At 34.3% G+C, this 13,470-nt stretch overlaps 1 protein-coding gene across 1 annotated transcript; it reads right to left on the bottom strand.

The window, feature by feature from the left end:
• Positions 1–8,073: 8,073 nt before the first annotated feature.
• Positions 8,074–13,270, bottom strand: LOC145260358 (serine/threonine-protein kinase pim-3-like). The gene is made up of 5 exons (XM_080118290.1): positions 12,972–13,270; positions 11,555–11,661; positions 10,578–10,989; positions 10,030–10,206; positions 8,074–9,622 (listed from the first exon to the last, which is right to left on the bottom strand). Exons 1-5 carry the CDS (start codon positions 12,985–12,987, stop codon positions 9,438–9,440), a joined length of 897 nt encoding a protein of 298 aa, XP_079974416.1. The 5' UTR covers positions 12,988–13,270; the 3' UTR covers positions 8,074–9,437.
• Between the last annotated feature and the right edge of the window lie 200 nt (positions 13,271–13,470).

The raw sequence follows: 13,470 nt of genomic DNA, 5'->3' as shown, positions 1-13,470 counted from the left end.
TATTATTATTTCTGCTAGTGTTGGTTTTATTTCTGTCATGGTGTCTACTTTTTTTATTGTTTATTTTGTTGTTGTTTACATTGTTTTCATTTAGTATTTTGTTATTATGTGCTTTAATTATCATCTCTAAATTTTCGCAACAATTGTAAGATAACTTCAAGGTATTTTTATTGAAGATTTTGTGTAAGGGGTTGGTTGCGGGAAAGTGTTTTTGAATAAGATCTAGAAATTTCTTGCCAAGTTTTGTTTTTAACATTTGATTGTATGGGGCCATATACCAAATTATAGTTCTTTTTCTTCTATTTTTACTTTTATTATAGTTGTTGGTGTTTTGTTGCTTATATTTTATATCGATATTTTTGTATCCACTATTTTTTAGGGCTGTTTCGTAGATATTGGTTGACCTGTTAAATGCATTTTCATCGCTTGAGTTATTACTGAGTCTACTTACGATCGAGTTAGGAATGTGTTTTATAGTTGATGGTGGGTGGTTGGACTTAGGGTTTACGTAAATTGGAGTAGCGTTATCTTTTAAGTATGGTTCATATGTATTTTTATCTAAGTTTAACGTGACGTCCAGGAACTCTCAAAAGAATTTATTTCACCACATTAAAAATAGATATGGAAAGAGTTAATTTCGAAACATCGCTAAAAAACATCCCCACACCCAGCAAGCATAGCTATATTATTAAATTAATCCAAAAAACAGATGAACTAATACGCCGAATGCGATGGCGAGCAAATTTCTTCCTTAAAAATGAAAACGTAAACAAAAAAGAATCCTATGGTTTTAAAACCCTTAAAAATGTGAAAACAGTAGACCTTTTGATAAACTTTGAAAATGACCTTTTAAACGTAATTAAAAACCTAGAATTCCACAATCAACCTAACAATTTCCAACGGAAACTACACAAAATCGTTAGAAACATAAACAACTCTAATAAAATCTTTGTAAAAGCAGATAAAACCAGAACCTTTTACAAAATAGATAAGCAAGAATATAACAAACTAATCACAGAAAACATTACAAAAAACTACAACAAACTAGACACAAACGAATGCGACTACTTAGATATAATAAATACTGAAAGTAAGCAAATTACCGATAAACTAAAAATTAGCGATAAAGTTGGCAAATTGAAACCTAGAGAGTCATACATTCTGCTTAAAGACCACAAATTGGACTTGAATAATAATCCCAGACCCAGCACCCGCCTGATAAACCCAACTAAACCAGAAATAGGTAGAATTAGAAAAACTATACTTTCTAGAGTAAACAAACAAATCAAACAGGACCTAGAACTAAACCAGTGGGCAAATACTACCGAAGCAATCACCTGGTTAAAATATAGAAAAAAAAGATAAATGTACGTTCATACAGTTTGGCATCATAGACTTTTATCCCTCGATATCCGAAGAACTTTTTAACATTGAAAAAATTCGCGCATAAGCCTGACGAATCCTACAGTGGATGAAACGCAGAATATTCAGTGTAGCTTAGTCGCCATATATATTTTATAAATTACTATATATATATATATATATATATATATATATATATATATATATATATATATATATATATATAAAGCAAAATCTTCCAATGATAAATGACTAATGATAAAATGATAAATATTTATTGATTTTAAAATACCAATAAAAATAAAATCTAAAGATCATCCCTCACAAGTGTGCTTTACGCTTGAGAAAGTATATGCATATGTGTTTTTACGGTAACTGTAATATATATATATGTGTGTGATTGCAACGTCTTGTCAGACGAGTGCCACTCCCTCAGACATTTAAAATCCATGAGCCCAAATGCCTGAGGGAGTATCTATACAAATATGATGTTACAGAGTATTAGCTTTGTACGACAGCTAAGTCTCTCTCTCGGTTCAAAATGTTGAGATTCAGCAACAAGCAAGAGCAAGATCGCCAGCAACAAATTAAACTGCAGACCAGCTTAATGCGGGTAATGGTCTTCCGCTTTATGGTTTTTTTAAATCAGAGATTTGCTTCTCCTAGAAAGGTTGCCTTCACCACGGCTTACGGGAGCCCTCTCCACCCCAATACACATATACACACACACAAATATACAAGGTGCTAGTTGGCCGTTGACCCAGAAAAGAGTTCATTCGCCGAAAATTACTATTTAATGGATGCGTTCGTACAAACTCGCACCTGTACTAAATAAACAAAAAATATTTTTTTAAACTTAAATACAAAAACATAATTTTTAAAAATAATTTAAAAAAACAATTAAAAAAAATAATTTTAAAAAACAATTCCAAAAAAATACACTACATCAAATTTCAAGTTTTTTGTCAGTTTAGAAAACTTTTTACGCCTTAACTTCCTGAATTTTGATAAAGCTTTATATTCAACAACGTTTTGTCTTTATTTCAAGACTTTCCTCGATAATAAAGAGGAGACGAAGATAAATGTATCAATAATTTTGTTTCCGAATTTTGAAGATAATAATTGATTATTCGGATTATTTGGATTCTTCGTACTACTGTTCTTATCTTGTTTGTTTTTTGCATAACGTTTCAGTTGTGGAAATCTTTCTCTTAAACTCGGGAATCTGCACGGAATTTCAAACTGAACCCTTTATTTAATCCACGTGTGTAACACGTTCTTGTTCCGCAAGCCATGACTTAATTCGCAATTGTGTTTTAAGTGTCGGCCGTATTAGAGACTGAACCTCCCATCTCCAGAAGAGTGTAACTTACAACTGAATTTTACCAAGTATTTGATTCACTTTGTCATATATGTGTGTGTGTGTGTGTGTGTGTGTGTGTGTGTGTGTGTGTGTGTGTGTGTGTGTGTGTGACATAGTGGTGGACGAAATAGACATTTGGGGAGGTTATTTCCGGGCGCGCTCCCGTGGATCAACGAGTAGGACTGCCGACTATCAGAGCGATGGTCCTAGGTTCAGTCCTCGGCTTGGGAGAGGTGCTAGTCTAGCGGTACTGATATGTTGTGAAGCAACGAAACAGTACTGTATGTTGATGACTATATATATATATATATATATAGCAAAAATGGTAATTAGTAAAAACTTGAATGGAGTGCTCAATGCTATTGCAGAGCAAATATATATCTTTTTAATATTTTATTACCGTTTTATCTGCTTAGTTACACATGTTTCGATTACCGAATCGTATCAACGATCCAACAATTTCCTCAGATTTTACAGAAATAATTATTATGATGAGGTTTCTAATATCTTTTTTTCCTTATCATACGATTCAGTAATCGAAACATGTGTAAGTAAATAGATAAAACGGCAATATATATATATATATATATATATATATATATACACACACACACTTTATTTGTTTTACATAAGCATTAATGTTCCGCTACACATTCATGAGCATGTTTCGGCCAGCCAGTTACTAGTAATTAGGGACCACTTTCGGCGCTATTGCTTATGCAAATGCTTAGTCCGTAAATATCTTGCTCTACTTCGGTATAGAGCAACCCCGTTAAAATTTTATTGGTTATTTTAAATCAGGAAAATGTTAACACGGAATTATCATGAAAAAAAAATGTACTTAAAAATGGATGACGTCGTAAAGGATGAATGATTGTTGTCAAAATCCGTGAGCATACATATCCGTGTGAAAGCAGCAGCAGCAGCCGTAACTACTTTTGCTTTATTAACTTATGTCGACACTAGCAACATATATTTTTAACATTATATACAAATGTAATAAACGCTGACCCGACGAGTCACGCACTGTTTAGTGAAATATAAAAGTTTGAACCTATTTATGTTGTTTTATTTATAACTAGCATGGGTTCCCGGGTGTTTCGAAGTGTGTGTTGAGCCAAAAAAGATGGTAATAGGCAGGCAGGCTCGAACCCGTACTGCGAAGGAAGAAAAGAACGTGAAAAAAAAAAACGTTACGCTTTGCTATTGCGTCCATCGACAAACTGGAAGTGGCGAAGGTTTAAATTAAGGCTAGTTAATCAAAAAGAGAAGATGACTTTCGAAAATATCAGCGAAAAAAGCGACCCCTTCCTGTAGAAAGGTACCTAGTTGAGGGTGAAGGAATTAATGTTTTTAGTCAATTTTTCGATATTTTGTTGTTCGAAAGGTTGAGCTTAAAAACGATATCAATCTCGTGAAAATCCGTCACTGTCGAAAGTTTTAGGCATACATACATACATACATACATACATACATACATAACAGACAGGTGAGATTTATATTATAGATTTTCATTTTATTTAGAGGTAATGGGGAGGGCGTTAGCATAATTCTTGACGTGAATTTCAAAATGTGTGATATTTTTAGCACAACTTCGAAATACACTGTTTTTAACTGATTTTACTAACAGGGAGATCACTCATATACTTTGTCATTAAATGTGGTCAAATCACCCATTTTTTTTTTTTTTTAAGTGATTGATTGCCTACTCTAGGGACCCCCACCCCGGAGTGTATGGGGAGGGGGGTTTACTTGTCTCTCCGTAGTGACAATCCACATTACAGTCTCGAGAATGCACTATCGATTTTATAAAATTATTAGCAAGGAGACCCGATATCATCCGGGATTGAATGAAGATCAAGTTTTCCACCCTCCCTTACTTTGTCATGGAAATCTGTGAAATCGCCTATTTCTCAACCAAATCGATTAATTGCCGGCTCTAATTGGGAGGGGATACCTCGGTATACTAGGAAGAAGCTTCTATGCATTGACTTAGTCCACAATACAGTCTATATTGCACTGCAGAGAATCTCTTTTTTTTTTTTTTTTTTTTTTTTGAAAATGCCTTCTCTTAATGTTAAAACGCAACAGTCAGTATCATGGTTCAATTGCGCTGTAAACAGAAACATTTCTTTCAAACACGCCCTTATCTTGATTTTCCAGGCTAGGGCTTTCTACTTGTGCGGTAATAAAACCTCTCAAATGCATTTGTGATGTTAGGTTGTATAAAAGTGTTAACTTGGATAAAAAGCAGACTTCCTTCTTTAATCGGATGTTTCAATTATCGATATTTATTGGACACTCCCAGATATGCACGTATGCGAGATTCCAAAAAGTAATAAGACTATTATTCGAAAGTTGGAAAAACCATTAAGACAAAAAACGTCTATTTTATTTAATGAAAAATGCTGCATATATATATATATATATATATATATATATATATATATACTAGCATTTCAGCCCGGCGTTGCCCGGATGTTTGGAGGTGTACGTTGAGCAAAAAATAAAGAAAGGGTTAATTTTTTTTAACTTTGACCCCTATTATAACCCCTTAAAATTTATTGTTTTGGGCTCAAATCAAGTTATTAAGTTAGATCCATGTCCAAGGAACCCACATCTAAAATTTCAAGTGTGTAGACCCAAAATTGTCGGAGGAGTTTGATAGAGTTCTCAAAGGTCAAATCGTTGAACTTTGACCCCTTAACAGCAAAATTTCTGGCCGAAAACCGATGACATCGATTTTCCCAAATCTCAGTACCCTGTATATCAAATTTCGAGTCTGTAGACTAAAAATTGACAGTTATTGCGTAAGGAAAAATACGCAGACAGACAGACACGTTCACTTTTATAGATATAGATATATATCTTCGATGTGGTGGGAATAACCATACGAAATTAAAAGACAATCATGTGTCACATTAATTACATTCAGATAAGTTAAAAGGGAGTAGATTTAATATATCAAATAATGACCCAACGGGTACAGGTGGTGTAATATGACAATTTGCATGAATCATTTGAATCAGCAATTTAAAAAAAAAAAAAAAAACACGCACAAAAAAAAAAAAAATGCCAACTGCGGAATTTCCAAAAATATATCTGAACACGCACACTGCCTGCATATGTAAGACGGAGGGGTTAAAAATTTGCTGAGGTTTAACAAAATAAAATACAAATATTTGACTTTTTTGAGGGGGAAGGGGCAAGGGCACAAGTAGGAAGAGGAATTACATCTTCAAAACTTACCCCCTCCCCTTACAAACAGGAGTTCCAGTAAGTTGGAAACACCCTAACCCTCCCTATTTACAAAAAAAAAAAAAAAAAAAAAAAAAAAGAAAAAAAAAAAGAGGAGAGGGGGGGGCTTTTTTTTTTTTCTTTTTTCAAAATGGTGTTATATTTGGAACAAGTCCGGAGAGAGGTATTCAGAGAATCCTAAGTCTAGACTGAAAAGCTAGGAAAGGGGCAGGGGTATTAGGAAGAGTTTTCATCCAAAAATACTAAGAATGGTCACACCCCGATGTAACTGACGTCAGACAGGCGGTGCCCCGTTGTTATGACAACGTTAACGGCTGTGAGTGTCAAGTGCTTTTAATGTAAAAAGTGTTAGCAAAATGAAGCATTGGTGAATGATATATTTATGAAGATTTCCATCCTTGTGGTTCGTGTTGATGGCATAGCAGTTAGAATCTTCGATGTGCTCTGATGAACTCGTTGACGTTGCACTTATGCCCTAGCAACAAACCCCCCCCCCCTTTCACTGTTGAAGTCCCCTAATAGTTTGAACAGCTAGGCTTTTGAATTACCTTTCTGTACTGAAATGCAGAAGTTCAAATCTAACAAACCAACATGTATCCTGTACCTCTATAACGCCACCATTCGCCCATGTATGAGGTATTGTCACATTTGGGCTGGTGCACCTCACTGCTACTAGTCTCACTCCTGGAGAGAGCTAAAAAGAGACGCCAACCTGCTAGGTCCTGAACTGTCATCCAAGCTTCACTGTCCCACCGACGAAATAATGCATCTGCCTGTTTTACAAATATTTAAGTGGATGTTCTGACGAACTACAAGCGCTTGTACCTCTGACGTAAATACCCAAGACAAACAGACGTCCGACCCTACACAGAAATCCCCAGATGTAAGGCCTTCTAATAGTTGCTTTCTCAGAACTGCTAGACTCCGGAATTCTCTTCCGGATTCCTTTTTTCCCAACTGACATGCAGACGTTCAAGTGTGATGTGAATAGACATCTTGTTGCTAGACTTCCTACATAGTAGCACTTTGGGGGGGGGGGAAATAGAATTTGGAAAAAGTTATTTCCTATGCATGATATGGCTTGTTAGGGGTGAAGGAGAGAAAAAAAATAAAAATAAAAATAAAATAAAAAAAGTTAATTTATTTTCCTCCCTCGGCTGGAAGAAGCGAGACAGGTTAAAAAGGGGGATTGAATAGCCAGCACTTCCAAAGTGGAAGTGCCTTGGCTATATATAATAAATAAAATGCCCTTGTGGTCCGTCAGCATTTCCCCGATAGAGGCGATTAATCTGAAAGTAACTTCTCAGAGGGAGTAGACAAAGCCTAGGACACTACTGCACAGAAAACATTTCCAACATGGCCGACTAGATTTGAGCATATTGAGAATTGTCTGGCTTTCAGATGAAATCCAACAATTGCTTTAGCGAGAGAGAAAAAAAAAAAAAAAAAAAAAAGCGTTACAAGCGTAAGCATTCAACGAAGCAATTTGTCAATTTACCGTTCAAATTATGCACTTCCACCCGTTCATTTCCGAATTAATTTTCATTTATTAAATTAAAGGATTTATCACAATTGTTTTTAAACTGTTGGTTGGTTTATCAACAAAAATTAAGTCGGTCTCCAACGTTGTGGAGGCAATTTAAGTAAATTCCACGCAATTTGTCCAAATTAAATTCTTAGGCGCTTTAAAACGAATGGATTATCTTATAGTGCACATGATTGGTTAAAGGAAAATGCAAAGAAAATCACCGATATAGTTTATCGAAATTTCCGTTTATGACGTCATACAGTTAAGCATTTTAATGTAGATTACTGACCAAACGGGTAACAGTCATTGTTATCTTGAGTTGTCCTTTTAACGTATATAAGTAAACTGACAGCTTTTGTATAAAGCATGTAGCAGTATCGATTAAGCAATTGTCTTCAGATTTTTACGTATATTAAGGCTTAGAGTTCAACTTGAACATTTCGTGCCCCCCTCCAAGTTTTTTTTAAAGAATCTGAAAATCTGCTCAATCGATAATGCTTAAAAAAAAAAAAAGATTTTTTTATGTGAAAATATAAAAAAAGCATGCAAAGAAAAAGTATAATTTTTTTTTTTTAATTGAATTTTTATTTTTTATATAATAAAATACAATTTTGTTTAATATGTACATTGAATAAATATTTCAGTATTGTAAATCCCTGGACAGAATTTTAATTGTTTTTGGAATTGAAAACTCCAGTACCAGGAATTTTGCCATATTTACCCATTAACTTAAAAATAAGTTTTAAAATGCATTTAAAATAATAAAATACTCCTTTCCCCTCACAAGGAGGGAAAAAGAAAATCCTCATAAGCGAACAGCAACCAGTCGAATGTGGAGGGGTGGGGGGGAATAAGTTATGATCAACACAACTTATTTGGGTTATCTTTTTAATGAAGGTGGGATAGATATTTTCAGATCTGACTGGCATGACCGTCATTTATGAGGAAAGAGCTCATCTCCAAACCAAGAACTTTTTATGAAGACATTAAAAGCAGAAAAAGTTTGGCGTTATGCAATATTTTTTTTAATTGCCTAATCGCTCAAATTTGAATTAATGTAAAATTTTGAAAATGCATAGATTCATTAAAATCATTAAAATATTTTTTAAAAGTTTAAGTAGACAATTTAAGGCATCAGCTTTTAAGTTAAAAAAAAAAAAATTAGAAAAAAAGGTTTAGAAAAGTGAAAAAAAAATTGAGTTAAAAACAAGTTTGAAAATTAAAAACTCAAGTTTTGGAAAGATGAGCATCTTTTTGCATTGACATGGCTTTTATAAAGTGGTTCCATTTTTTAGCACCAAGTTTGTTGACCCGGTCATTAATATTTGCATTGTGACGTTGCAGATTTAATTCGATCTTGGACCCTAAAACCCCTTTGAAATCTCCAAGAAAAAAATGGAATAAGTTAGATTATCAAGTCCATACAAACTCCGCATAAGGAGATGTGTTAAAAAAAAAAGGGGGGGGGGCATTACAAAAGGGCCAAGAACTGCACTCATAATTCAGCTGGTCTACAGTTTGGAGAGGGGAGTCATCGCAACATTTCCAAACACCCAGGACCCCCTTTCTATCGGAAGACCAGACTTTGTACCGTGATCTACACGGACCGATTCCTTGCTGTGGAGCGTGGAGCGAACGCGCTTACTGAGACGAGGACATGAATCAAGTCTAGCCGAAGATTTGATTTGGCGTTTCTCCGACCAGTGGGCTGCTCTCACGTTTTGGGAGTTTATTTCCCCACCCTGAAAAGGTGGGGGAGCTGGATCACTTTTTTTTTTTTTAATTTTTCCCAGCCCAAAACTGACCGATCCCTAATCACATGGTCAGTTCTTTCAGATTATACAGAGTGACAAATTAAGATGAAGGCTTTTTTCTTTTAATTAAAAAAAAAAAAAAAAAAAATTAATTGTCCAAGAGGAAGTTTCTTCATATACTGCCCTGTCTTAATAGAGAGCAAGTAGGGGGTTGTTCGGTGGAGGCCAGTTGGAGAGTCCTTTTAGTTGGGTCGACAGGAGGAATTGGTTTGAGCCACTTGTGGTTGAGGATGGCTTCAAGTGTGGGGCGGTCAGAAGGACGAACAGACAGACAACGTTTGATCAAGTCTTTCACATCTGAAAAGTAAACAAATACATTTGTTAGAAAATAACGTCATAAAGCTGAACACGTTAAAATAAAAATAAAATTACTGACCGTTGGGCCATCTAGTAAAGATTGAAAAGCGAATTTAAAAAAATTAATGGTTTTGTTTTAGGAAACTGGAATGATATTTTGAAAAGACTTAAATTATGTTAAACTAAACTGTTACAATAGTATATTAATACGAAAATTTTCGCTGTATTATCGATGATGGGTATAAAAATTTTTTAAAACTTCAAGTACAGTCAGTGCGTTTTTAATAGGATTCAATGTCAATGTTTACGGTACCGTCAAATTAAGTGAAAGTACAGTTTAAAATGAGGTTTCTAAACATTTCTGCACGATTCGTATTTCGCAAATAAAAAAATTCTTGAATTTTTACCTTTTGATAAATGATCTTTGAATTTCAGTTGAGCTTTCACAATTTGATCATCGTGTTCGAAAGGAATGTCCCCACAGACCATGTCAAAAAGAAGGATACCAAGGGACCAGACTGTGGCAGATCGGCCGTGGTATCTGTGGTGTTTTACCCATTCTGGGGGGCTGTACACACGGGTACCTGAAACGGAAGAAAACATTCGTTTGTTAAAAAATGAATGTTGAAAACTTGACGTTTAAGAATTTCAAATTTCTGACATTTTGGTTTATCAAATTGTTAGGTAATTAACGCTATTTCAGCAAAATTCGTATTAAAAATGACGTATAAAAACAAGTTTATGCCGCTCCCCACCAAGTTTCATAAGATTTTTTAAACTATAGATTCCCTTTTAAAATGAAATGTGTTTTATCAAAAAACAGGAAAGATTAAAATTTCAGGATAAGATTTTCCAACCACAATCCCTATCACTTTATAATTTTTTGTAAAATATTAAGATTCCAGAAAGTAACTTTCTAAACATTTAATATTTGTGTAAATGTAGACTTGCTTACCATCAAATTCTCGGTAGATAGAGTCCTTAAGCATGGCACCGGATCCAAAGTCGATAAGTTTGAGGGTTCCCGTTTTGAGGTCGACGAGGATGTTCTCGTCTTTGATGTCGCGGTGGATGACGCCAGTCGAATGGATGCCACAGACAGTTTGAACGACCTGCGTAAAGAACCGTCGGCTGACATCTTCGCTGAGGGGGCCCTTTTCGGTGATGTAGTCGAACAGGTCGACCACGGGTTCGGGTCTCTCCATCACGATAATGAAGCAGTGGGAGGTCACATACCAGTCGAGCATGCGAACAACACCGGGGACATTTGCCACCTTGCGGAGGAGGACGATCTCCAGGGTGACGGGAATGCCCTCCAGCTGGCCAAATTCAATTACTTTAGATTTCTGAATTACTTTCACGGCAACCTGAGAAAATAAAAATCAGGAATAATTAAATACAAAGGGCGCACACGCATGGTTCCAAAAACATTTGGCGGAAAATAAATTTTATCGATAGACAAATTTCCAAAAAAAATGGGAGGTTCACACCCACTGAAGTTTAAAAATTGAAAAATGGTACCATCCTAAATTCGAGACTAAAAATATTTAAATTTTTAATTTGGATTTCACGTGTAAAGTTTTGATATTCATGCAGTTAACATGCCGACACATTTAGAATAACATTCTGTACTTTCATCTATTTAAATTTAAAATTTGCATATGTAATTTCCAAAAAGTGCAGTTTTAAATTGTTAGGTGAAAGTATAGGATTACAATACACCCTTCATGTTAAGAACGGCTTTCTAACATTTAGGCACGGTACAATAATATAACTCCAAACGACTGTTTTGTGTAGATTCAAAATACATTGTCAATTATGTCCGTTTATTTGTTAGGTGAAAGTACAAAAGTCATTAAAAATGAACTAAACGTTATTTCAGCACGGTTCGTAAATTCATAAGTACAGACTTGGAATTTTAAAATTACTTACGGGTAAAACATCTTTCTTTCGGGTTCCGCTGTAGACGGTTCCAAAACCGCCTTTGCCCAGAACAGGTCCGACCGCATAAGTTTCGTAAAAGCTTTCCCTATCATGACCTGAAATTAAGTGAGTTTACATTTAAGTATTTGAATTTAATATACGTCAATTTAATTTTCATGCGCGAGTGTTCCTAGCAAACATACATTTTACATGCGTTTCATTTAACTTAAATTTAAAATTGGAATTTCTAGCTTGGAAGACATCGAATAAAATAGGTAAACGATAATTTAAAATAACTGGTTTATTAAAACCATTATTATTAAACCATTTTATATTTCTTTGTAGGAGTTAAATTAACTCCGGGTTTGTCACTTTAGTCCACGTGGCAAATTAGAAAAGACGAAGTGATGTTACTTTCAATCAACTATAAATACTAAAGTTAATACAATAAATTTAGTTATTTTCATTTGTATTGTTTACATGAAACATTTAAATATGCCGTGCTTTTTTTTTTTTTTTTTGAGAAAGTAAATAAACCTTTAAGAATCGTTGGGAAAGATTTATGCTTTAGTTTTTAAAAAGCCAGGTTTTAATGTTGAAGACAACTTAATGGAGGGAATAATAAACGGTTTGTTTTTAAACGTTGAAAACATCGGAAATGGCGCATCCAGCATAGGAGAAAAAAGCCTCCGCGTTTCATCAATTAAGACGAAGGAGGGGTGGGGAAGCCGAATTAGCCAATCAGCGATCAGACAAAACGGGCGCTCAGCAGACTTGACCTCGCAAATTACTACGAGGTCGACGACGCCTTCGCTATAATGGCGTTTCTTTTTTTTTTTAGTTTATTTTTTTTTTAATTTCCCCACTTATATTGAAATTCGTTTTTTGAATAACGAGATTCTAGTTTAGATATTTTTTTGAGAAATAAGCTTTTAGTAAAAGCTTTCCATGAAGAGATTTTAAATCCGTTAACTTTGTAAAAAAAAAAAAAAAAAAAAAAAACTGTAGTAAATTCGTAGTATTGTGGAATGACGCGTGAAAAGAGTGGGCTTTATGGGGGGGAGGCAGATATTTACTGATATTTAATTTTTAAATAAAAATGATTTTAGAGAAATCAGTAAGTATTGACAGTTTATGTAAAAATATCAAAAGTTACAGAAAACAATTAGACGAAGTCAAAAATTGGGATAGTCGGATTAATTAACGTATTACTGGACACAGTAATTTAATCCGACAGTATAAATCTAATATTGAAGGATTAACTTAAAAGAAACTCTTAATTAGGATAATTCGTATTTAGATTAAGTAATCAGAACATACTTCCCACGCTTTCCAAAAAGACCCATATTTGTAGATAAACACAAGAAAACAAGACCAGAAACACTAAAAAGCTCGAAAGACGAAACAAAGTAAAATATATAAATACCTTTTGGAATATTCATCCTTGTATTTGTCTTGAAATTTTAGAAAAAAAAACGAAGACGATATCTTTTTTTGTTTATATGGTAAGTAGTTTTGTGTTAAGTTCCCGGCGTTTGTACGGTTACAAACAGAATAAATTAATAAACCACAGAGTCTTTGGTAGGTGATTTCTTTTTTTTAAATAAATAGATGTTTTTGATGATAGGCACAAATAGTATCCTTTTTAAGAGAAATAAATAAATTCAAAAAAAAAAGTGGAAGGCGAGTCTTCAAAGAGATCGAAACGAGAAACTTGCATATAGTGGAAATGGCGCTTAAGTCGCCGTTATATAGGCATAACATACCAAGCAATCAGACCAATCAGCGATCGCTATTTAAATATCGACCAATGAGAATGCGTCTCCGGGTTTGTTTGCTTTTTATTTTAAATATCTTTCTCTTTCCCCTCCATCTCCTTCTTCCATCACATTCTACAATTACTACTAAACAATCGCTTATTATTA

This window comes from Euprymna scolopes, chromosome 36, assembly GCF_053919585.1.
Source record: "Euprymna scolopes isolate OS-2025 chromosome 36, ASM5391958v1, whole genome shotgun sequence".
In the NCBI taxonomy this organism is placed as follows: domain Eukaryota; kingdom Metazoa; phylum Mollusca; class Cephalopoda; order Sepiida; family Sepiolidae; genus Euprymna; species Euprymna scolopes.
This window is presented reverse-complemented; position numbering and strand designations above follow the sequence as displayed.